General features: G+C 39.2%; 2 protein-coding genes across 14 annotated transcripts in view; one reads left to right on the top strand and one right to left on the bottom strand.

Moving 5' to 3' along the window:
• The window catches only part of MCMBP (minichromosome maintenance complex binding protein), a 31,711-nt gene extending 25,459 nt beyond the window's left edge, over nucleotides 1–6,252 (top strand). For 2 of the 4 annotated variants that reach the window (XM_059661621.1, XM_059661620.1), the window contains exons 14-16: nucleotides 278–442; nucleotides 4,278–4,366; nucleotides 4,675–6,252. In XM_059661621.1, the coding sequence (XP_059517604.1) occupies nucleotides 278–442; nucleotides 4,278–4,366; nucleotides 4,675–4,801 (381 nt within the window). In that variant the 3' untranslated portion in view covers nucleotides 4,802–6,252. Of the gene's footprint in view, nucleotides 1–277; nucleotides 443–802; nucleotides 893–4,277; nucleotides 4,367–4,674 lie in introns of those variants that run through there. The other 2 variants (XR_009448283.1, XM_059661622.1) reach the window with 2 other exon arrangements.
• A 364-nt stretch (nucleotides 6,253–6,616) lies between these two features.
• The window catches only part of INPP5F (inositol polyphosphate-5-phosphatase F), a 58,376-nt gene continuing 38,702 nt past the window's right edge, over nucleotides 6,617–26,290 (bottom strand). For 2 of the 10 annotated variants that reach the window (XM_059661611.1, XM_059661613.1), the window contains 10 exons: nucleotides 25,658–25,735; nucleotides 24,631–24,751; nucleotides 23,532–23,660; nucleotides 18,222–18,339; nucleotides 15,775–15,973; nucleotides 12,403–12,474; nucleotides 11,501–11,574; nucleotides 10,953–11,081; nucleotides 10,339–10,426; nucleotides 6,617–8,871 (listed from right to left, as the gene is read on the bottom strand). In XM_059661611.1, the coding sequence (XP_059517594.1) occupies nucleotides 7,719–8,871; nucleotides 10,339–10,426; nucleotides 10,953–11,081; nucleotides 11,501–11,574; nucleotides 12,403–12,474; nucleotides 15,775–15,973; nucleotides 18,222–18,339; nucleotides 23,532–23,660; nucleotides 24,631–24,751; nucleotides 25,658–25,735 (2,161 nt within the window). In that variant the 3' untranslated portion in view covers nucleotides 6,617–7,718. The other 8 variants (XM_059661615.1, XM_059661614.1, XM_059661612.1 and 5 more) reach the window with 8 other exon arrangements.

Below are 26,290 nucleotides of genomic sequence, written 5' to 3'. Positions count from 1 at the left end.
CATTTTAATTAGCTGCTTTTCAGACACTGGCTGGCGCTCCCTTACTGTTTGCTGATACTGGTGAGGAAACATAAGTAACCAAGATAAGGCCAACTTTTGTAATCACTGTTGAGGTAGAGATAGTGTATGTAAATTTATGTGTAAAGTGACCTCCCCCCAATAATAAATAGTAGTTTTAATTCTCTTAGGGGCTGGTAGACATGATGCATCTATTCTTCTGAAATTTTAGATTAATTTAAGAACTTGGAAAATACTGTGTACTATTTCTCTTTTTTAGGCAGATTGCCAGATCCACTTACAGCCACAGCTAATTCCCCCAAACATGGAGGAGTACATGAACAGCCTTCTCTCAGCCGTGCTGCCTTCTGTGCTAAACAAGTTCCGAATTTACCTGACCCTTTTGAGGTTCCTGGATTACAGCATATCTGATGAGATAACCAAGGTATGTTTGGGATAAGATAAAGGATTTCCTTGTGTTGAATGAAAGTATTTAATCAATTTACATTTATTGTATTTACTGATAAGGTAATTTTGCCATTTGTTTTCTATGTCTTATGTCTTTTTTGTTCGTCTCTTTCTCTGTTATTGTCTTGTGTTTGAAATACATATTTCTTGTATACAATTTTAATTCCCATGTCTTTTATAATTTTTTTTCTTAGTTGCCCTGGGGGCTATAATTAACATCTTAACTCTTAACTGTAACCATCATTTGGGGATTGATGCCAATTCAATCACAGTAGTACACAGAAACTTTGCTCCCTTACAATTTCATTTTCTCCCTTTGTGCTTTATTATCATACAGATTACATCTTTATACACTCTATATGCCCATCGACGTTCATAATTATTGGTCTGTACAGTTGTCTTTTAATCAGAGGGAAAAGTTAAAAAGAAAAGTCAGTTATACCGCCTTATATATTTACTTGTATAGTTCCCTTTACCAGTGATCTTTATGTGCCTTCGAGTTACTTTGCAGTGTTGTTTTATTTCAGCTTGAAGAACTCTCTCAATATTCCTTGTAGGGCAGATCAGCTCATGACAGATTCTCTCTACGTTTTTTTGCTTATCTGGAAATGTCTTTATTTCTCTTCCATTTGTGAAGACTAGTTTTTGCTGGATGTAGAATTCTTGATTTGTAGACTTTCTCTCAACCCTTTTGGGTTATTTAAAAAGCAGTATGTCTCCTTAGCTGGTTTGGCTCAGTGGACAGAGCGTCGGCCTGCTGACCAAACGTTCCCAGGTTCGATTCCGGTCAAGGGCACATGCCTGGGTTGTGGGCTCAGTCCAACATGCAGGAGGCAGCCAATCAGTGATTCCCTCTCATCACTGCTGTTTCTATCTCTCTCTTCCTCTCTGAAATCAATAACAAAATATTTTTTTAAAAATACAATCAAATAAAAAATAAAAAGCAATATGTCCTCCCACTGTCTTGTGGCCTTCATCATTTCTGATGAGAGGACCCTCTGTACACGAGTCATTTTTCTCTTGTTCTTTCAAGTTTCTCTCTCTGGCTTTTGACATTTTAACAGTGATGTGTCTAGGTGGGAATCTCTGAGATTTCTCACTTGGAGTTGAGCATCTTGGATGTGCAGATTAATGCACATTTTGGGAAAGTTTTCAAGAAATGTGGTAAGTTGTGAGACCATTGTTTCTCTAAATTACTCTCTTTCCCTTCCCCCTGGCACTCCCCTATATAAACGTTGGCACCCTTAACCGTGTCCTACAAGCCTCAGGCTCTGTTCATATTTCCTCATTGTTTTTGCTTGACATTCCACAGACTGGATAATCTCAGTTGTCCTAACTTCAAGTTTGCTGAGTCTTTTTCTGCCTGCTCAAATTTGCTGTTGCCTTTCTAGCTAATTTATGCCCAGATTTCAAGATCCCCAAAAGCCCACCAGGGAGCCAGCCAAGTCTGATGCAAAAGCAAAGAGTCTTTATTCAAACTAGTTCGGCTTCCCGACCACACTCACTGAAGCAACGGCAAGCCAAGTGGCAGAGAAAGAGAACTCTGTGTGGAGAGAGGTTTTATAGGGAGGTTGGAGTAAGGGGAGGAGAAAGGACTGTGGGCCCTGCCGATTGGCCAGGCGCAAGTCGGTGTCTTGTTACACAGGGTGTGGTCATATCTATGACGACTTCCCTTGATTGTCATTGGTTAGTTTAAAGAAGTCCTGGGTGTGGCTAGCAAAGGCTTGGGCTTCTGGGAAGAAGCCTTGCTGAGCACACGGCCAAGGCAAGATGGAGGGCGTAGCCCTTACCCTGGGGCAAGATGGAGGGCGTAGCCCTCGCCCTTTCATTAATATTTTTCAACTTCAGAATTTCTATTTGTGTTTTTTTAAAATATTTTTTATTGATTTCAGAGAGGGAGGGAAAGGGAAAAACAGAAACATCAGTGATGAGAGAGAATCATTGAATGGCTGCCTCCTGCATGCCCCCCCACTGGAGATTGTGCCCACAATCCGGGCATGTGACCTGACCAGGAATCAAACCATGATGTCCTGATTCATAGGTCAATGCACAACCACTGAGCAACACTGGCTGGGCTCTATTTGTTCCTCACCTGAGGCTGTTTTTCCATTGATTTTTAGAGAGAGGGAAAGACAGAGAAATATCGATGTGAGAGAGACACATCAATTAGTTGCCTCCTGCATGCACCCTGACCAGGGCCCAGGCAGGGGAGGAGCCTGCAACCAAAGTATGTGCCCTTGACTAGAATTGAACCCAGGACCCTTCGGTCCACAGGTTGTCAGTGCTCTATCCACTGAGCCAAACTGGCTAGGGCTGGCTGTTTGTTTTTGAAGTAATTTCTATTGATATTTTCTATTTAGCAAGACATCATTCTCCTGTTTTCTCTTAGTTACTTATATGTGGTTTCCTGCAGTTCTTTGAATATATTTAAAATGGCTGGTTTCAAGTTTTTGTCTAGTAAGTCCAATATTTGAGTTTCTTCAAGGACAATTTCTATTAACTCTTTGTCTAATGAATGAGGTTGTACATTCATATTTCTTTGTATGTCTCCTAATTTTTGTGTTGAAAACCAGATATCTGTATGTATAAAAGTCAAGTGACCAGAATGACCGGTTGCTATGACACTGTGGCCTGCCAGCCAACCTCCTGCGGCCCCTCCCCCCAGTCAGCCTGACCCCACCCATGCACAAATTGGTGCACTGAGCCTCTACTTTTAAATAATATAATGTGACAACTCTGCTGACAGATTCCCTCCCTCTCTAGGGTTTGTTGTTCTATGACTTTCTGAATCCTATAGTTTGGTTGTATGTGGGCACTGAAGTCTGCCCTCTTAACTCAGTGGTCACTCAATGAATGGATAGAAATTTAATTTCCCTAGATGCCTGTTAGCATATGTCTCCCAATCTAAGTCCTGTATCCATGTTGGGGCAACCCTTCAACACTCAGCCATGCAGATTACAACTGCTCTGGCCTTCCTTCATTTTCTGCTTGCATAGAGACTCAGGGTTATTCCGAGGTGAGAGCTTAGGGCCTGCTCAGATCTGAGCATGCACAGACCTGTGCAAGCATGTGACCTTCTAAAGTCTTAGGAATTGATTTATATAGCTATCGCGTGCGCGCACACACACATGGACATCTCATTCCCTGTTTTTCCTTTTAAGGAACTTGGCTAGCCAGTGCCCGAGGCAGCCAAGATGTTCAATAATTGCTTCTGATTTTTTTTAAATGCCCTGGGCAAGCCCCATGTCAGGTTAAAGACAACCTTACAGATGGGTTCTTCCAGGGAACCACCAAATGATGGTAATTCCTGAATGGTGCTTTGGGAGACCTCCAGCCCCACCACCTCTTCGGTGGTTGCCAGGCAGGACATTCTCAGGGCTGCCTGGAGGTGGGGTGAGGGTGCAAGTTAAAATTCCTCAAAGCTCAGTGTTCTTACTGCCTTTCTTGAGTAATGCTCCTCAGATTGCTGCAAGCCTCTGGTTAATTTCCAGAGCTTTGATGAAGCTGATTTTGGCCATTTTTACTAGAGTCCTTATTCCCTTTAAATGGAATTTTCTGAGGTCCTTGTTCTGCCATTTTCACTGACATCATCTTTCCTGTGTTTACAGGCATGTTCACCTGATCTTATTTTGTTTGGAATACTTTCATCGGTAACATTATTTATATGTATTAAGTTTGGTTCTCAATCATTTCATCCATGTTATCTCATTTTTCTAAAAAGCAGGGCTGACTTCATTTTTACATCAGTCAAGGGACCATGTTAGTTTTCTTTTCCCTATTAAATGCAAATGTCATTTCCTCTTTTGATAAAGGCAGTTGAAGATGACTTCGTGGAAATGCGCAAGAATGACCCTCAGAGCATCACTGCTGACGATCTCCACCAGCTGCTCATTGTCGCTCGGTGAGTAGGAGATGTCCATAATTGCTTAACGTAAGCTATGAATAAAGCCCCTAGTTTATAGAAATGAACTTTTTCCTTTTACAAACCCTTGTGAAGTGGCTCATTGAAGTGAAATTGCATTTGGCCAGTGATCACTTCAATGGAACCAGGCATGCTTCTCAAAGTGAGTCATCTCCCAAATCTGACTTAAGGGATTCCTTTGTAGACATCTAACTTGGTCCTTGACCTCTTTGTGGCCCGACCACAGGTCTGTTCCTAAGCCCGTCTTCCTCGGTCGAGACTTCAGTTTGTTTCTTATCTCCAACCAGGTTTCTGTCTCTCAGCGCTGGGCAGACAACACTGTCGAGAGAACGATGGCTGAGAGCAAAGCAGCTCGAGTCTTTGAGAAGAACTAGGCTTCAGCAGCAGAAGTGTGTGAATGGAAATGAACTTTAAACATCTGATACCTATCGAAGAGTAATGGGCAAATTACAGCCACATTCTTGTAAAATGCAAGTATCATTTATACCGTTTTGTAGATACTTTGTATTAAAAACCAAGGACTTTTCCTGAAATCAAGCCTGGTCACATCTGAAGTTTATATAATATTCAGTAAGGGCTTTTACCTTACTGATTTTATGGAGCTTTTGGAGTTTGTTTTATAATTATATAAATTAGTAATGTACAAAACTGTATTTGATATTAAAAGTTTAATATTGATAACATTGCTGCTTATACCATTTCCTTAGCTGAAGCTAAGTTATAGGCCAGACTTTGTTCATAGGAAAATAGTTGCAATTCCATTCAGGAATTGTTCACTTAAGATTTTTTACGTCTTTCCAATTAACAGTGGATCTGAATGTGTTTTGTGATCACATGTTTGGGAAATGATACTACAAAATTTCACATGATTTCCCAAAGATTTGACCACAGCAGCTTTTTTTCTATTTAACAGTTGTTAATCTGCAACACTAGTCTTTAACGTGGCAGTGGTTCCCATACTTTTAGAGTTCATGGACCAGTAATATTTCCCCAAATTTTGGGATAGACAAGGATGCCAAGTTATCTGAAAGAAATCGCTGTATTATTACATTTTCTTTTCATGAGGACAATCTTAAAAAACAAGATAGTCCTTTAAGTGGAATAAATGTAGCTTTTTGAAAAAAATACTCCCATTGTCCTTGTTTTTCTCATTTCACCCCAGTACATTTGGGAACCACTGTTTTATGGCACTCACTTAAGGAAATTCTACCCTACTAAGTTGTTTTTCCTAAATATGAGAGTAAAATAGTTAATTTTTAATTTTAAGAAATGTCTTCTTTAGGAAAAAGGTTTTTAATTCTTTTCCTAATGTCATTTACTTGCTTTGATGATTGTATTAGATTAACATTAGATTAACATTATCTGCTTGTCCAAAACACCATGATAAAACTAAGTAGGCTTTCCCCAGACCAATTACAGTTCTAAAATACAGTAAGTTTTAAAATGAACAAAAACATCATTGTTCATAGTATAATTGTGGCTCCCAGAATATTTGGAGAGGTTAGAACATCACTTAAGCTGTGGTTATACATAATTATTTTTAGTCAGTGACTTACCTAGTTGGAAACATTAATGGTTCAGTTAAATGATTCCTTAAATTCCACCCCCACGTCTAAATTGATATTGTTAACCAAGGAAACAGGGTGAGCCTTGAAAATCAAGGAATTTATTATGCCTCACAAACGGGATTATTAGTTTAACTTTTCCTAAACTCAAATCTATTTTTTATAAACTAATATGAATAATCAGTTTATATTTAGTATTCTAACTGGTTTTCATTTTTATAACTGGTAGACTAGACCATCCTTGAACTTTTAGGAAATGAAACCTCACCTGGATTTGTGGGAATAAAATTCAAGAGATTAGTTACCGTGTGTTTATTGTGCCAATGTGAATTGTAGTTTACCAAAGAGAAGTACTAAGTAGCTTGGTCTGGCAGAGAAGTTGCCTTGAAAGGAAAACCCTTCCAGAGAACTGAAGCTCTTCCCATGTGCCCTCAGACTCCAGGGAGCAGGTAGGAGAGAGAACCCTGGGCTTCAGAAACCCTTTCCTCCCTTGCTATATATGTGGACATTAAAGTTGTCAATCTAACGTGATTTTAACCCTATTTTTGAATCATCAGAAAGCTAAATGAATATTATAGAAAACTTACCTTGCTTACAAATTCTTTAATCCCATTCAAAAATCAAACCCTTATCCTTAAAATGTTATTCAAGGAATTCTCATACATTGTCACTTTAAATCACAATGGTATTTTATTTTTTAAATAGCCACAAGATTTGACACTTCACACACACACAAAAATATACCACTAATAAATAACAAAAGTGGAAATACTTAGCAAAGTTACAACAGACTTAATGTTTAGCTGAGAATCACGTCAACAGAGTAAGGCTCTAAAGATAGCAGACAAACCAGTATTGGTTTGGAATAAAGTAGCTTTCTTAATGTATGGGCTTATAGAGGAGTTTCCATGTGGTCAGGGTTATGGTCATAAAACCAATTTTAACACAACTGTGCTTCAGACTAAGTTTCAATAGTCTACACAAGATGTTAAGGAATGCCCCCTACAAAAGAATTACCAATATCCGGTAAATGTACATTCTTACCTGAAAATACCAAAATTAATAGGTGCTGGTATTCAGATCTGTTGTCTCAGGTTTTATGACTGACATATCTTAATGCTCCTAGACTTTGGGGTATACAGAGTGGCATGAAATTTAAAATTGTTTAAAATACAGGGAAAATTAAAATCCAATGGGCATATATTTCTTAACTATGCCAGTAACCCTCAATTCTTCATAGGGAATGGTTAAGCCATCAAAACAAAACCAAGTTTTTTATATTCAAATGCTTTTCCATATTAGCAACACTCTGAAGTCACTAAAAACTAAATGTATTTACCTTGTAGAGGTAATACACAGAAATGTACTGAGAAAAATATTATAAAAAATGCTAACCCCCTCAATGTATCCATGACCGTCCTTTGTCTACTTCATACACTCAACAGCTCCCTCCGCCCACTCAAAAAAAAAAAAAAAAGGTTCAGGTACAGGTTATTATACCCCAAAGTAATCTCTTCCTGAATTACATTCAAAGAGACAAACAGCTCTGTAGTGTTTAGCTACTTAGGTCTACACAGTCTAGGATGATGCACCTCTGTTGTCCTGACTCCCAAATTTGGAAATCTGCTCAAGTTCATATTCCTTTTAAAACCTTTCCCAGTAAACAATTTATTATCCCTAAATTCAGAGTCAGTGCAGGTTAAAATAGTCTCATATGTGAAACCTTTTTTTTTTTTAATTAAAAGCCATAGGATTGTGGCTAAAAACTAAATCTGAATTATTCGCGTCTGGCATTGTGTAAACATATTTTTAAGTTCATTTTGCTGGACCTCATTAACCACTTCAGGTTCTGCAGGGCTCTTTTGAACCTTTGCCACTGCAAAGCTTATCCCCTGGGTTAACCCGGCTTGAGTAATATTAGCAACCTGGACCATGGAACTCCGAATCTTTGCAAAGGGAGAGACGGCTCTGCTGCTGCTCTCCGAAGGAGAAGGAGTTACATGAAGCCCTGCCTCAAGGTCAAGCATGCTGGATCCAGAGCCAGGGGTCTTTTGAGACACAACTGAATGCACTGGTTCGACAGACAAAAACTGTGGGCCTGCTGCAGAAAAACACACGTCTAATTGAGATGGTCGAGAAGGTATGTGTTCCGTTGATTCAGTTTGGGTTTCTTCATTGGAAACTTGATTGGTTGTTTGATTTCCTTCCTCACTAGCCTGCTGAGAAATACATCTGGTTTCCGACAGTTGGGCCATTTTGTTGTGTGCATCTTGTACAAATCGGTGGCAGTAAATATCCATAGGCTTGGCAAAGCCAGTCAATGTGTGTATAGTATCAGCAGAAGGACTTTTTTTTAAAGAAGACTCACCGCCTTTTCCAAACTCACTTCCATGAGCAGTAATAGTAATATCTGAAGGAGCATGAATGCTAACATCAGTATTGCTAATAGATTGGGATCTGCCTAATCGAGGTGCTGAAGCAATAATGCCACAACTAGGAAGAACATAGTCTATTGGCCCCACGTTCTCTAGAGAATTAGTTAGCTGCCTGTCCTCATCAGACTTGGAATTTGTAAGGAATTCATCAGAGTGGTAGGAGTCATTATCTGAAGACATTTCCCCATCAGACTCTGCCTGGACTGTATTATCCATCACACCTGTGTTTTCCATGGTTTCAAGACTACTATCTGATTTCCAAAGATTTACTTTTAAGTTTGGTTTCAGAAAATTAACTTTCATTTCAGGTTTTGCAAAGTTTCCCAGTCTTCGTAAATTGCCAATATTTACACTGGATTTGGTCTGTTTCACTTTTTGATTTAGAGATGAAAATTTGCTCATTAAAAACTTTTTTCCCTGGGCCAGAGACCCTTGGTTTTGAGATCTGATGCCAATTATGTCTTCATGAGGTTTACTGCTCTTCCTACAAAGTAGAAGAGAGAAAAGTTAATTTCCCATGTAATTCAGCATACCATTTCCAATTATTAAAGTGAAAATTCTATTTAAATTGGACCCCATTTCTTGAAAACTGCGCATTGCTAATTGATAAACTAAGATAACCCCTTGGAGTTGACACTAGAAGAGACTGTCCAATAGAAATAGACAAGCTGTAGATGTCATTGAAAATAGCCACATTAAAAATGTGAAATGAATTTTAATAGTATTTTATTTAAACCCACAATAGATACAAAACATTGTCATTTGAGCTGAGAGTCACTATGGAAATAGTGAATGAGGTGTATTTTTTGTGCTGAGTCTCTGAAACAGCCAGCAGGTAGGATTTTACAGGAGAGCAGCAGAGGCCCTTAATGACACTGGCACCTTGTTCCAGGCGCTGAGTGGAAACAGGGGTCCGGCTGTGTGACTTCAACCCCAGTCCCACACACAGGCCAGAGACATCTCCCACAGGCGCTCTTGTCCTCACCTTCCTCAAGCAGGCCACCAGGAGCAACCCAGAGCCACCCTGTGGAAACTACCACATCAGCATTTTAATTCTGCTTGGTGACATTCTTTCTGGTAATTGGATTAATCGTGTTGAGTTCTTTTGGACCAAACCATTTGTCTTTGGAGTTATCACTGCTGCTGCATGCTTCCTTCAGTTGTGTTCTCCTAGGCATGCAGAGAGGAGCAGGCAGCGGAGGAAGGGAGGGAGGGAAGACTCCCAACAGTTGCCTCCGCCCATGTTTTTGTGCAAACACAAACAAAAAACAAAAAACCCACCACCTTTCACAATCTAAAGGATGGCAAAATCACTGGTTGTAAGTGGGAATCTACTGCACCGTAACTAGAGCTGTCTACACACATTCCAATTTGGCTGAATTCAGGAAGGGGGGGAATTTTGTTTCCTTAAATTCAGATAACCCACTGGGAACATATTTTTAAAAATTTGGGACATTGAACATAACTTAGTGGTTTCTCCCTTGGCATCCCTCACAACAGGTACAAATGAGAAAAAATAAGTTGTGCTATTCATCACACATATCTTGAATGTTTGACCTGGTGGTCATGTGGGATTACTGGTCATGAGACTTTTGTAAAAATTGTAACATCAAAGACAACGGAAACAATATTCTCTACTAACAAAAGACTGAACAATTTTTTTCTAGATGACCAAATGACTCTCTTCTCTAGTGGAATGTGGACCATGAACCTGCTCATTAGATGGAAAACTCACAAATTTACTTATAGTGGCTAGTTTCTCTACAAAGTTATTTAAATTGAAATGCTCCCCTCTAAAGTTTTACCTTTAATCCACAGAAATTTGATACCTCTCTCTCTAAATACCAGCTCATTACTCTAATGCGACCCGCCCCCCACCTGTGCAAATATTTTTAAAGCTGACTCTTCATAATAATGTCTTTATTAGTGAGAGAAAATCCAAAGTACTCACCTCTCAAGTTTTTTCTCGATTATCGGCACATCCAGCCCCATGGCTTGCTTGGTGATCTGCAGCATCTCCGCAATGCACTGAAGCGTATCTGAAACCCAAATAGAACTGCCGCCACTTTCCCCAGAAACATACGAAAAAGTAGCAGCTCTAACTCAGAACCCTAACTGAAATTTGTGGTCTTTCAGTTAAAATCAAACTTACTTGCTTCAATTTACAGGAAACTGCTCCTTATTCATTACTTCCCTCACTAATTCAGTGTTGTAAAACCAATTTTAACAAAAGAGTAAAGAGCAAAGGAACCAAATCAACTGGAATTAAAGTGCTAGACGCCAAGGGTAACAGCTGTGAACCAGACAGACACGGTCCTTGACTACTACCCACACGAGGCACATATGTGGGAAAGCCCCGCATCCATACGGCCACACAGGATTCCCATTATAGCTTCCCTTGCCCCAAACCATCATCAGTTCAGATCATCTATCTCCCTGTGCTGCTGAGAACAAAGTTGCTATTTCCCTGGATCATTAGTTGGTGATGGTATGTACTGCCCCCAGTTCCATTTGTGCTTAGAAGAGCAGATCGAAAGTGTACACTCAGTAAATTCATCTCCTTACCTTTCCCATCCTCTTCGGGATTGCGCATTACAGCTCTCAGTGTGTGGAAATAGCCACTTGTTTCTTTGTATCTGTAGTGCAGCCGCATGCAGGAGAACTTTGGCTTTCCAAAAAGAGTGGGTTCAGGACCTAAAGACCAGAGGAATATGTGTAAATCTTTCACATAACCTTTACTTTCCTCTATCTTCAAAAGACAAACACATTCATCCATTAGGTTATTTAGCACATTTTTCCTCACAATCTAAACAAAAGCACATAAGCTTAGTGTGACAGTTTGGTTTGATAAAACTAAATACTAGTACTTCAGCCTCAAATATGTAAACTTTCTTGATCTCTGGTTTAATCTTCACAAGATAATAAAATAGACACTTACTATTGGATTATATTCATTAATCTCTAAAGAATAGAAGGGAGACCTACAAAACACCACTGGGAATACCCCTCTCTGGTTCTAGTAAGGTGCTATGCTGGTTGCATAAACAGCTTGACCTACTCTTGGAAGAAACAGTATTTGCTTTCTATGACTTGATTAGTATCTTTAAATTTACCTATTTCTATTTTTTCCAGGTCTTCTAGACTTAGTCGTTGATACTGGTTTACTTTATCAACTTCATCATCATAACTAAAGGAAAAGGGATTAAAAATTATTAAAATCAAAAGCGTATTTATCTTATAGCTGAAGTATAATAGTAGCAACTACTATGCAGTTAAAATCTGTAGCACAATACAGTTATTTTTCAGTTAGATGTAATGAGATAACATACATAGTTCAATAGTTAAAATCAGTTTATAGATCTTACACTAAAATTTACAGCAAAAATAATTTGTTTTATAAACATTTTGGGGAAAAAAAAAAGATAAACTTAAACCTTAACCTAAAAGGAAATTTAAAAATAGAGACATGTATTCTGAAGCTATGTATTTGGGAATAATACAGCAGATAAATTATATCCAAATCAATGTGATCAATGCCAATAGGCACCCAGGCCAATGACAAGAAAAAACAGTTCACACAAGGTGGGGGGAACAACCCTCAGCTCTGGCAAGGCCATGAAGAAGCCCTTGTAATTCATCACTATAACCAAATGATAACCTTGCACGCAGTTATCTGTACAAAGACTGCTGTGTCATTCACAACAGCAAAACGAGACTACAAAAAAGGGAATCCTTTTAATGCCCAACAATGGGAAATCATTTATGGCATAATAATAAAACAATACTATATGGTCACTAACAATAAAAATATGTGAAATACACCAAAACCTGGGATATAACTCAAAATCATTTTCAAATTAAAAAAAGGAAGTCTGACGTAACAGTTATGTAAGGTAAAGGGGTTCAATGACATTTCTTTAAAAAAAAAATAAAACCCAATTCTTAATTTCCTAAAATGGAAATTTACTCAAATTTTAAAACAAAATTTAAAGCTTTAAATCAATAAGCAACTTACTAGGCAACGTAGTAGGCAGAGTTAGAAAGCAGTAACAGCACATCCACATCTCTGTGAGTAGCATCAATGAGGCTAAACAAACATGACACAGGCAATTACATATTTTTACTTTCATCTACATTTTTGCCAAGCTTATTTTTAAAGGAGAACCACTGTGATAAAAGATGGGGGGAGGGGAAGAATCAATGCATACATTTAATTTCAGAAGTAGGACACAATCTATCCATTTGGATATTTAAAAAAGAATCTAGTTTGGGAGGGTGGAAGAAAGGATGAGTTGAAGAGAGATGCCTTCTCACAGCCAAGGAGGAGGGGGAAGTGGATAATGGGGGGAAAGGGGAATTGAAAAGAAAAAAATGTGAGGTTCAGAAGGAAGAAACAGTCTAAATGATTTACTCTCATAACCTGATCTTCAAAATGACACTGCACAGTATTTTACTCTGCAGAATGCATCCTTTGAAAGGATTTTACATGATATTCACCTAATAACAGCCTTTCCAAACAAAAGGTGGAAATTAATCTGGCTTCTTAGATTAGTCCCAAAAGTGTCTATACCAGTGATGGCGAACCTGTGACACGCAAACTCTTTTTTGGTTGATTTTTCTTTGTTAAATGGCATTTAAATATATAAAATATCAAAAATATGTCTTTATTTTACTATGGTTGCAAAGATCAAAAAATTTATGTGACACTGCACCAGAGTTAAGTTAGGGTTTTTCAAAATGCTGACATGCCGAGCTCAAAAGGTTCGCCATCACTGCTCTATACAAATGCGTAATTCTGCCTTAGAATTACACACCTGTTTGCCTGTTTATCAAAATACTGCAAAACACCCTTTGCAGATGGAACTGGAGTCACATTTAACCTGCGTCAGGATGAGGTCATGTAGAACCCGTGCTGCCTGCGGAGAAAACTACCAAAACCCCCAAGTGCAGCACCTTGTTGTAGTGTAGCTAACAGTCTTAACCTAAAATAAATTCTCAATTTTCGCCGAAAATGCAATGAGTGACCTAAGATGGCGGGGCCGTCATCAGTCCCAGACAAGCACCCTGCATCCGGGGAAGCCAGCGCGGGTCCGGCTCTGGCCTGTACTTACGGGCACTCCGAAAAGCGTTGCTCCAGCCAAGCCACGAAAATTACGTCACAAGACATTTTAACACGGAAATATTTTACCATTGTTGACAATATTTACATCAGTCAGGCGTGGGCCTCACCACTGACTGCTCTGGACGCGGAGGAAAGGCGGCTGCGTCTAGCGCTTCCGCCCGCGCCACCCGGGCCAGCCGTCCTCCGGCCACAGAACAAAAACAAAGCCGCAGATCAGTAGGTGGAGGCCGATCACCGCCACGACGAGGGCGTAAAAGCCGCTGTCCTCAGGGGACATTAACAGGAGGCTTTGAAAAAGGACTATTTTCGAATAAAAATACAACGCCACCGGAGCTTTCAGCGTAAGCCCGGCCAAAAGGAGAACCATCTTGAGCGTTGTCGTCAAGCGATCCAACTCAGCAACGTGCTCTGCGATGCGGTCGGGCCGCCGGGCGCCCGGCAAGGGCTTGTAGGGCCGCGGCATCTGGTCGGGGCGTCCGTTTGTCTCTCGAGGAGTCAAAGCTGTCAGAGCCGCTGCACCCAACCCCACGCGTGAACCGTCTGCACCAAACTGCACCCGTGCACCGACCGCGTGATTGAACCGCGCCACGCCCCGCCCCGGAACACGTCATGGCGGGCCACTTCCGCTGCGCACCGTCCAGTGCGCATGCGCATCCCGCTAGACCTGCCGCTGGTTCCAGTGCGATATTTAAGTGGTTGCCAACAGCCATCAAGATAATTCTTAACCACCCTAACCGGTTTGGCTCAGTGTATACAGCCTTGGCCTGCGGACTCCAGGGTCCTGGGTTCAATTCTGATCAAGGGCACATGCCCGGGTTGCAGGCTGTCCCCAGTAGGGGGCGGGCAGGAGGCTGCCAATGATTCCTTCTCATCTTTGGTGTTTCTCTTCCTCTGAAATCAATAAAAATATATTTAAAAAAATTTTTTTTAACCATTTGCAACAGCATTATGGTCCTGGAAAGCATTATGCTAAGCAAAATAAGTCCGTGAGAGAAAGATAAATATCACATGATCTCACTTGTGGAATATAATGTACAACATAAACTGATGAACAAAAACTGATCCAGAGACAGAAGTATCGATCAGATGCTCAAACCTCAGAGGGAAGGTAGGGGAGGGTGAGGGAGGATAAGAGATCAACCAGAGGACTTGTATGCACACATACAAGCATAACCAATGGACACACACACCAGGGGGGTGGGGGCATGAGTGGGTCAATGGGCGGATAAGGACACATATATAATACCTTAATCAATAAAGAAAGAAAGAAAAATATATCCAGAGACTGGGGTGGTGGGAGGTTGCCCTTAGGGAAGGAGACATATGTAATACTTCAAACAATTAAAAAAAATTTTTCAGTGCAATATATATATTTTGTTAGCCTTCACCAGAATATATTTTTCCATTGATTCTTAGGAGAGGGAGGGACACAGAGAAATATCCATGTGAGAGGGATTGATTGATTGTCTCCCGCATGTGCCCCAGGCTGGGGATGGAGCCTGCAACCGAGATACGTGCCCTTGACCAGAATCGAACCCAGGACCCTTCATTTCGTAGGCCAATGCTCTATCCACTGAGTTATGTGCATTAATACAATAAACCTAGATTCTGAGGGGGGAAAACCCACACAGCCACTAGCGAACCATAGTTTTACAGTTGTTTTTTATATCAATTACTAGAGACCCAGTGCACGAATTCGTGCACCAGTGAGGTCCCTAGGCCTGGCCTGCAGGATAGGGCTGAAACCGGCTCTCTGACATCCCCCAAGGGGTCCCCGATTGCGAGAGGGTACAGGCCAGGTGGTGAACGATCAGGGCTGGGGAGGGACGCAGGAGGTTGGCCAGCCAGGGAGGGACTGCTGGAGGGCCCCAGGGCATGTCTGGCCCGTCTCGCTCAATCCCGACCAGCCAGACCCCAGCAGCAGGTTAATCTACCAGTCGGAGCATCTACCCCCTGGTGGTCAATGCACATCATAGCGAATGGTCGACTGCCCCCTGGTGGTCAGTGCACATAATAATGAGCGATTAGCATATTACGCTTTGATTGGTTGAATGGCCGACCAGTTGACCGGACACTTAGCATATTAGGCTTTTATTATATAGGATTGCATTAAAATAGTTCTCATTACTGAGTTTTTAGTGTCAGCTCTGTACTTGAAAAGTGCCATGCATCCATGCCCACGGCTTTATGGATAAGTCCTAGCATTAATTACAGAAAACTTATCAGAAATGTAAGCACATTAGTTAGCAGGACATCACTCATTACCTGGGATCACAGTCAATGAGGGCCCAGCCCCCGTGGAACTTTTCATTATCAGGCAGCAGTAACTTCATGTAACTTTGTAAAAGCTGGCTAATCAGTTCCTGGTGACTTCTCTGGTTTTCCTTATGCAAAGCTTCATGCTCTTTCTCTTTGTTAAATATGGAATAAAGATCTTCTGTCACTGGAATGCCTTGCATCAAATCTAGAGTAGAAAGTGTCAATATCTATCATCATCTTAGTTTCCTAATACATTTTTTTAAAAAACAAAAGAGAATGAAGACCTAAACCATAAAACTCTAAGAAAACATAGGAATAAATCTTTGAGACCTGGATTAGACATGGGTTTTTTAGTTTTTTATTTGGTGTTGGGGGGCGGGGAGTGTAGGGGGGGGTGTTGGGGGGGGGGGATGGACACTAACATCACAAACAAAAGAAAAAACAGATAAACTGAACATCATTAAAATAAAAAACTTCTGCCCTAACCGGTTTGGTTCAGTGGATAGAGTGTTGGCCTGCAGACTGAAGGGTCCCAGGTTCAATTCCGGTCAAGGGAATGTACCTTGGTTGCGGGCATATCCCCAGTATGGGATGTGCAGGAGGCAGCTGATCAATATTTTCTCTCTCATCGATGTTTCTAACTCTCTATCCCTCTCCCTTCCTCTTTGGAAAAAAATCAATAAATTAAAAAAAAAAAAAAAGATACTGGCCTAGGATGTAACTACCCACCATAACTGCTAAAAAATAAAAATAAAAATAAAAAACTTCTGTATTTCAAAGGGAAATAACATGATAGTGAAAAGAGAATTCACAGAATGGGAAAGGATATTTATAAATCACCTATCTAATAATGGACTTGTATCCAGAATCCCTATAACTCAATAAAAAGACAAATAAGCCCAGCTGATGTGGCTCAGTGGTTGAGCGTCGACCCATGAACCAGGAGGTCATGGTCTGATTCCAGGTCAGGGCACATGGCTGGGTTGCAGGCTGGATCCGCAGTGGGAGGTGTGCAGGAGGCAGCTGATCAATGATTCTCATCATTGTTTCTCTCTCTCTCTCTCCCTTCTTTTCTGAAATCAATATAAACATATTTTTCTGAAATCAAGAAAAACATTTTTTAAAACAGATCTAAATAGACTAGCTAACTTCTTCCTAGTGTGGCATGTGGTTTAAACTTTAACAAGTCATTATAATCCCATTCCCTATAGTTGTTTGGGACAATGAGACTGGAGGGGGCTTCCGGGAAAGATCTGCCACTGCTATCACTATAAGGGGAAGCAATAGCCCAGTCTGCTATGGGCCTCTGTCTCAACCTTGAAGAGATCAAACTGCAAAAGGGACAAAACCTGAGTCCTCAAGGACATAACTGAGTCACCAGATCGACCAACAGAAGGAAGATATCTTACTTTTCTGTAATAATGTGCTAAAAATCCAGTTTTCCAGTCAGCACACCCCCATCTATGGCAAATGAACCAAACTTCTTTACACCAGACTTCTCAAATTACTAACTGGCCTGTGTCTAGGCCCCATTATTTTATGAATGATAAATATCAAGTTTAAAAACAGGATTTAAAAAATAGTCTGAGACCATAAGATAAAGTGTTGCATTTGGTTCTAATCCACAACATTATGTGTTTATTTAAATACTATAAGGTAATATTTTAATAAAAATTAAATTTAAAACATGCCAACACATGAATTCTACTGGGCAATCTACCCTCCATTTACTCTTCAAAAAAAAAAGGACTGAATTGGGTAGGATAAATTTTTTAAAAATAGTTTTATTGATTTCAGAGAGGAAGGGAGAGGAAGAGAGAGATAGAAACATCAATGATGAGAGAGAATCATTGACTGACTGCCTCTTGCATGCCCCCCTCTGGGGATTGAGCCTGAAACCTGGGCATGTGCCCTTGACAGGAATCAAACCCAGGACCCTTCAGTCCACAGGCCGACGCTCTATTCACTGAGCCAAAACAGGTAGGGCTTAATGTAATTCTCTTTAATATGCTATTTAATCACACCCATGGAAAGAAAGGATGGTGTTTTTGTCCACAGCAAGAACATACGATGCCATGGAAAGAAAGAAAATCATCTTGTTACATCTCTCAGCCTTGAGTAACGGAAAAACAAATAGAATGTGGAGTTTTTAGTTGAAGAGGTTTTAGGGTCTCTTATTTCATATTTCAGGAGCCTCAACCATGCTTTCTGTTACATGAACAGCAAACTGACAAATACATATGGAAACGAGTGGTTTCTTTTGTTGCCCCAGCCTAAAAAATTTGTCAAGTTCTAATCTCCTAAAAATTTGAATTTGATTCATTTGGTAAGATGCTCAATATAGAAGTATAAGTATATTATAAAACATATGAACTATGTTAATAATGTTGGTTTCCGTAAAACAGTCACAGAAGGAACAACAAATTTAAAAAAAAGGCTTTTACGTTTCTTACCTATGACAGCTTGCCTATAAGCATCCTTAAATCGATTCAGGTAATACCTATTTGCGGAGTTAACACCGTCTTTCATGACTCCTGCTAACTTCCTTTCCCCTGTCCTTGTAAAGTCACCCTATCAAGGAAAACATTTTGACAATTTAAACAAGAATGTTCCCGAAGTCAAGGTGGGCTTATAAGACTGTAATTTTGTAGGCTTTTATAATTCCAAGTCATGCAGCTGAATTAAAATATCTATTAGTAGTTGACTCTGACCAAAGCATGTCAAATAATTAAACATACTATTTGTAACAACGAGTCTTCAGCTAGATGGAGCTTTAAGGTAAAGCCATTCTTGGTAATCTATAGAATTTTGAAAATTTACAGGTCTAAATTTATTACATAACAAACAAAAAAGTCTTTCAATTCATTTATACGTTCTAGTAGTTTATTGATGGAATCTTTAAAGTTCTCTCTATATAGATCCATGTCATCTGCAAATATTGAATTTTTCTCCCCCCGCCCCGCCCCACCCAAAATCTGGATGGCTTTTATTTCTTCTGATCACTGTGACTAGAACTTCCAATACCATGTTGAATAAGAGTGATGAAAGTAGACATTCCTATTTTGTTCCTGATCTTAACACTTTTCAATTTGCCCACTGAGTACATATAATGTTGGGTGTGGATTTGTTAGATATGGCCTTTATTATGTGCCGGAAGCCAGTCCATCCTTGCTGCTTGACACAGTCGCTGAAGGGAAGAAACATCTGCACAGCGTATGTTTCAAGGGACCTGGTGTATATGGCATACTGTTCTTAATATGTTTGCTCCCCTTCTTAGCACTATGTGTTTTAACCAAGGTCACCTCTCCAAGAAAGGTTGTTTCCCCAGGTGGGGATTTTTCCCTGGAGTTAGGGATTAACAGGACTAAGGAAGGGAATAAATCAGTAAAACTCCTTAACTAAGTGCCAATCACGCTTAAGCTACATAATCTTTATTTAGGATAATCTCCTTCAGTTACTTCCTTGTAGCTTAACAGAACAATAGAGTCGTGACCTTGGAATGGAGATAACAAACGCCCTAACCTTTGGAATAGAACGGATAGGATTAAAATCAACTGGTATAAATACAGATGTAACAGAATAAAGACAGAACCTGGCTGGGGGGGAAAAAAAAAGTCTTTCAAGCCTCAACTTAATATATTGAAAAATCACAAATTTCTTATGTGGAAAAATGTGGACAGCTTCCCAGAGTTTTGAGATTTGACCTGTTTATGTGGATGTGTGTAAATACAGAGAAAGCAGGTTTCTCATTATATGTTACAATTCCTGTAGAATGAGCCAATGAGGATTTAAATTGTTTTTTCCCTTACTTTTAACAACAAAGGTATCAGAGCAACTCCCCAGAGAGGTAGTGATTTAAACTTTTAAGGCAAGGAAAGCATAGTCCTTTTTTCCTCCATCCCAACCCCACTATTTCTATCCAAGGCCATTCCTGAAACAGACCTTGTCCTAACACTGATAATTTTGGAGAAGATACTGCCAACTAGTTAAGTCATTCACAGGAAACAGTAATTAAATAAGAATCTATTACAGAAGAGAGAGACATGAATGCTGAATCCAAAAAAGTTTAATATCAAAGAGAAAAATATTTCTCTCCTCCCCAACTTTATTGAGATAAAATTGATGAGTAATATGAGTAAATTTTACGGTGCACCACGTGATCACTTGGTATATGTGTGTGTGTATACAGCGAGCTGATTACGTTAAGGTTAACACATCTATCACCTCACATAATTCCTCCGTGTGTGTGTCTGTGAGTGTGGTGAGAACATTAAGATCTACTTCCTTAGCAAATTTCAATTATACATTATTGTTAGCTACAGTTATGATGCTGTACATTACATCCCCCAAACTTATTCCATTTGTACCTTTTGAACAACATCTTCTTTGCCCCGAGTCCTGGTAACCACCACTCAACTCTTTATTCCTAGAAATTTGACTTTTCCAGATTCCGCACATAAGTGAGATCATGTAGTACTTTGTCTGTCTGGCTTATTTCACTTAATCATAATGCCCTCAGGGTTCATCATACTGTCGCAAATAGCAGGATTCCCTTCTTTTTCATGTCCGAATAATGTTCCATGACACACACAAACACACATTTTCTTTAGTCATTCATCCTCACTGAACATTTAGATTGTTTCCATGTTTTCATTATTGTTAATAATGCTGCAATGAATATGTAAGTGCAGATATCTCTTCAAAATAGTGATTTCATTTCCTTCAGATATACTACTATACCCATAAATGGGATTGCCGGATCATATCATAGTTCTATTTTTAATTTTTGGGGAACTTCCATACTGTTTCCCATAATGGCCAGGCCAATTTACGTTCCCACCAACAGTGTATAAGGGTTACGTTTTCTCCATATCCTTATCAACACTTATCTCTTACCTTTTTATAACAGCTATTCTAACAGGTAGGAAGTGACATTGCATTGTTGTTTTGATTTGCATTTCCCTGATGATTACTGATGTTGAGCACCTATGTATGTACCTGTTGGCCATTTGTATATCTTCTTTGGAAAAATGTCTCTTTAGGTCCTTTACCCACTTTTTACTCAAATTATATTTTGCTGTTGAGTTGTATAAATTCCTTACATATCGTGAATATTAACTTCTTATCAGATACATGTCTGCAAATATCTTCTCCCATTCCACAGCTTGTCTTATTATTTTGTTGATTTAAAAAATATTTTTTTCTTACTGTGCAGAAAGTTTGTCTAATCTACTCCTACTTATTTACTTTTTCTTTTCTTGCTCGTTTTGGGAATCACACCCAAAAAATCATTGCCAAGACCAATGTCATGGAGCATTTTCCCTATGTTTTCTTATAGGAGTAATTATAAAGTTTCAGATCTTACATTTAAGTTTTTAATCCATTTTGCGTTAATTTTTATATAAGACGGGTCCAATTTAACTTTCTTGCATGTGCCTATTCCATTTTTCCAGCACCATTTATTGAAGAGATTACCCTTTCCCCATAATGTATTGTTGACACCCTTGTCAAATATAATCTACAGAATTTTATTCATCTTATAACAGACTATACTAGTTATACAACAGCTGTCGTTGACTATATGTGGGTTTACTTCTGGGCTCTCAGTTCGATTCCATTGATCTATGTGTTTGTTTTTATGTCAGTGCCATATTGTTTTGATTACTATAGCTTTGTAGTAAGGTTTGGAATCAGAGAGTGTTATGCCTCCAGCCTTGTTCTTCTTTCTCAGAAATGCTTTGGCTATTGGGGGTCTCATGGTTCCATACAAACATTAGAATTGCTTTTGTCTATTTCTGTGAAAAATGCCACTAGAACTTTGATAGGGATTGCACTGAATCTATATATGGCTTTGGGTAGTATTATAAACATTTTGAGAATATTAATTTTTTTATCCATGAACATGGGCTATCTTTCCATTTATTTGTGTCCTCTCAATTTCTTTCATCAATGTCTTACAGTTTTCAGTGTACAGATCTTTCACTTTCTTGGTTAATTTTACTCCTAAGGATTTTACTGTCTGTGATGCTATTGTAAAAGAGATTATTTTATTTTTTAGCAGTTTGTTGTTATTGTACAGAAGCGCAACTGATTTTTGTAGGTTGATTTTATATTCTGCAATTTTACTGAACTCATTTATTAGTTCTAACAGTTTTTTGATGGAGTGTTTTTAGGATTTTCCATATACAACATTATGTCATCTACAAAGACAAATTCACTTTTGCCTTTCCAATCTGGATGCTTTCTATTTTCCTTTCATGATTGCTCTGGCTAGAACTTCCAGTACTATGACAAATAGGAATGGTGACAGTGGGCACCAAAGTCTTGTTCCTGATTTTAAAGGAAAAGCTTTTAAGTTTTCACCATTGAGTATGCTGTTAGCTGTGGGTTTGTTATTATTGCCTTTATTATGCTGAGGTACAGTCCTTCTATACCTCATTTGTTGAGAGTTTTTATATAAAAGAATGAATTTTGTCAAATGCTTTTTCTGCATCTATTAGATTATGATATTTATCTTTCACTCTATTAATCCAGGATGTCCCATTTATTGATTTGTATATGTTGAATGATTCTTCCACCTGATAGATAAATCCAACTTTATTATGGTGTGTGATACTGTTACATTTAGTTTGTTAGTATTTTCTTGAGAATTTTTGCATCCACATTCATCAGGGATATTGGCCTGTAGTTTTATTTCCTTGTAGTGGTATCAGAGCCTCATAAAATGAGTTTGGGAGTGTTTCCTCCTTTTCTGTGTTCTGGAAGAACTTGAGAAACATTGGCATTAATTCTTCAAATGTTTGGTAGAATTCACTAGTGAAACCATCTGGCCCTGGGCTTTGTTGCGAGGTTTTTGCTTAATGATTCAATCTTACTCACTGGTCTGCTCAGATTTTCCGTTTCTTCATAATTCAGTATTGGTAGGTTGTATGGTTTCTAAGAATTTATTCTTCTAAATTGTCCAATTTGTTCTCATATAATTGTTCAGTATAGCGTCATGATCCTAAGTATTTCTGTGGTATCCTTTGATTGTTCAGGAGTGTTAATATCCTATTTGTGAATTTTCCAACTTTCCTCCTGTTAATGATTTCTAAGTTCATACCACTATTACTAAAAACAACAACAACAAAAACACACCCTGATATAATTTTTGTCTTCTTGAATTTGTTGAGACTTTGTGGCCTAACATATGATCTATCCTGGAAAATGTTCCATGTGCGCTTTCTTAAGAATGTGTATTCTCCTCTTGAGAGAGAAATTAAGCGACTTGCCCAAGGTAACAGAGCTAGTAAAAGGCAGGATGGGGATACAAATTCAGGGGTCAAATGATCATACTAGGGGCCAAATCCCATCAACAGACATGTTTTGTTTTGTCTATTTAAAATTTTAAAAACCCAGTATTTCACACAATTCCAGATTGCCAACTCCCTTGAAAAAAACCGGAAGACCTAGCAACACTGCGCCTCCATCCTCATAAGGAAACAAGACAGCAACCTCCTGAGACAACATATGCTCTTCCTTAGGGCCACACAGCTCCATCTCTCCCTTTCACCTAATGGGTGCCTGCCTGAGCCACCTAGCCCCAGCCCCAGTCCCAGTCCCAGCCAAAAGATGAGTGTGTGACCCCTGCCTTAGCCAAACATTCCAGAAAGCAGTCAGCCACCACCTGTAGCCGCACACCTTTATCTCAAAAACAAAGATGGTTTTTAACCACATTCTGAATCCCACAGAATGACCTGCAAATGCTCGCTGCAGGTATTTACCTTCAGAGCAGCTGTGCCAGCGTACTGCCTGCTGATGGAGTCACCATTGTTGGCCCACATTATCTGATAGATCCGATTGCATTTCACCGGCAGTGGCTGCTCTGGGGGCATCACACCTAATTTTTTCAGCTAAAATTTACACATTGGTGGATTAATTACATATAAACCAAGACACCATAGCATAAAACATACTGCAGAAAAAGGAATTACGTTCATACACAATTTAGAACCCTTAAATAAAAGAAATGGTGTTTTCATCCCTGGCCGGCATGGTTAGAGTGTCAGCCTGTGCACCAGAGGGTTACAGGTTTGATTCCCAGTCGAGGGCACATACCTGGGTTGCAAGTTCGACCTGCCCTCCAACCCCACGTCAGAGCTCATACAGGGGGCAACCAATCGATGTATCTCTCTCATCAAAGTTTCTATCTCTCTTCCTCTCCCTTCCTCTCTGAAATCAATAAAAATGTATTTAAAAACAAAACAAAAACAAAAACCCTAGAAACCATGCTAGGAATTTCCACCTTTGAATTCATTACTCAGGTGTTAGGGCCAAAAGATCTAAAAGGGGACTTGGGTAATGACATAATGACCACAGGAAGCAGTTGCCAGCAACTGGGGCATCAAGGCAAGAGGCTGGTTCTGTGGTGCCAAAGGGACCAGCAGCCCAGTGATGGCACTGCTGGCAGGACTATAACCAGATGAAGAAACTAGTCCTTTTTTTCTCCTCCAGCCTCATGATCTTCCTTTAGTGTCCACTACTGGCAGAGCCTGACATGAAGCCAGTCAGCTAAGCAGAAATGAAATGTACAGACCCCCAGCTCCAAATACAGGAGAGAGGGTTTAGAGATGAGGTAAAAAGGTAAGTGACCATACAGTGACACCCGATAAATTTTTAAATATTGGGCCTCACATTCTGAAATGTGTACTTAAGAAAATACCACTTGGTTCAAGTTATTTCTAGTGGAGGTTGTGCTTTCCAGGTTTTAATGCAACAAGAGTTTTATGCCATAAATGTTCTAAAGAACAAAGATTTTAGTTATTAGTTTACCCTTGAAAAAATTAAAAATGAATATTTACAACCCAACGGATTCCAAGTTACCTGCTGCTCCATGACCACTCGTGCGATGGCAGCTTGAACCACGTTGGTGCGGTCCAGGCAGTCCATGCAATTAACTCGAAAAATCCCTTCTTGTTTACATATTACCCCAGCTTGATCAACCCTTTTCAAAAACAGTATGGGATTATTTCACAACATGAAATACTTAAATGCATTTTTCAAAAACCAAAATTCTTTCAAGCACAGTGATAAGAACAGCAGCACTGGTTATCAGCTTGCTTGGAAGAGCACTGTGTGCAGGCATTATTGAGTCCTACGTAGACACTGTTGATTTACACAATAACTCAACAAGGAAGATATTACTATCCTCATTTTGGAAAGAAAACTGAGGTGCAGAAAGAGTCACTTGCCCCAAGTCATACAACTACTAGGCAAAATGGACCCGTTACTCTTTTCTGCACATTTAAAATCAAAAAGCACTTTAAAACACCATCCTGACCCTCCTCTTTGACTCCAAGAAGAAATACATCTAAATTAGCTCATTCACTTTACCACCTAATACAGAGTCATGCAGCATGCCTTGCTCATCTCATTTCTCTTGCCATCTGTGGCCTTAAAATGTAATAGAAAGTTCTGTTCTGTCCTTTAAGCCAATTTTTTCTTCCTGCCTCTCCCTCCTGTAATTTGAGAATTTTCATCCCTTCCTTGATAATTTTAAATGCCTGACTACTGAGAACAGGTACCTCTAAGCCCTCCTTCCATGTTAGGGATGGCAAGAAAGAAGAGAAAGAAATTCAACTATGAAGTATTAAATGAATTAAATAACAGTCATTGGGCATTTCACGTCCCTTTGCCCAACCACTTGACACCTCTTCCCGGTTCATGGCTACAATGCCTAATGCCTGACCCTCTCTTAGAAAGGAGATTAGGAAGCGGGACACAAAACTAGAAAAACAAAAATGCGTCCTCAGCTTGCTGCTATTACTAATGCTTAATGTTCCTAAACAAATACACATGGTTCCACAGACCAGAGTTTGTTCCACTGATTTCTTATGAAATAAATACGTACCAACACCACTTCATGTCAAGAATAATGTCATAAATAGCATCTGTTAGTGTTTGAACATTCTCAAACTTCATTCCTCGGCTAAAACACAAGCCAAAACAAAGAGAACAATCTTTAACTTAAATATGATATTTAAGATAGCCTGAAAAATTAAAGAAAATTATTACTTTAAATAAATGAGGTTTACACTATTATAATTTATATAGGCAATTACATAAACATTTAAAGCTAATCTGTCATGTGGAAGAAAATATACTGAAAAATAAAGATATCTAAAGCTCCCCACCAAATTTTCAACACTTAGATAATTGAGCTCACGTTAGAACCAGGGTCATGATAAAAGAACCTTGCTTTCAAAATACACACAAGTTAAAGTTATCATCAAAATGGTTGACTAATTGTTGATTTTCCAGAGCAAATTCTAGTGAACTTTACCCACAGAGAAAGCAGTGTTCCTAATAAAGTATGAGAATGAGCTGGCAGGGTGATTTTATTAAGGGGTTTCTGTTACTTCTGCCAGGCTCAGGCTTAAGCAGAAAGGTAAAGCTCCAGAAATTCTTTACTTGAATAATAAAAGGAAAAATGAACTCTAAGTCTCCAAGTTATTTAGGAATGGAAAAACTATAAATATTTCAG

This window comes from Myotis daubentonii, chromosome 13 (assembly GCF_963259705.1).
Source record: "Myotis daubentonii chromosome 13, mMyoDau2.1, whole genome shotgun sequence".
NCBI classification, from domain to species: Eukaryota; Metazoa; Chordata; class Mammalia; order Chiroptera; family Vespertilionidae; genus Myotis; species Myotis daubentonii.
The sequence above is the reverse complement of the archived record's forward strand: the minus strand, read 5'-3'. Positions and strand labels throughout refer to the sequence as shown.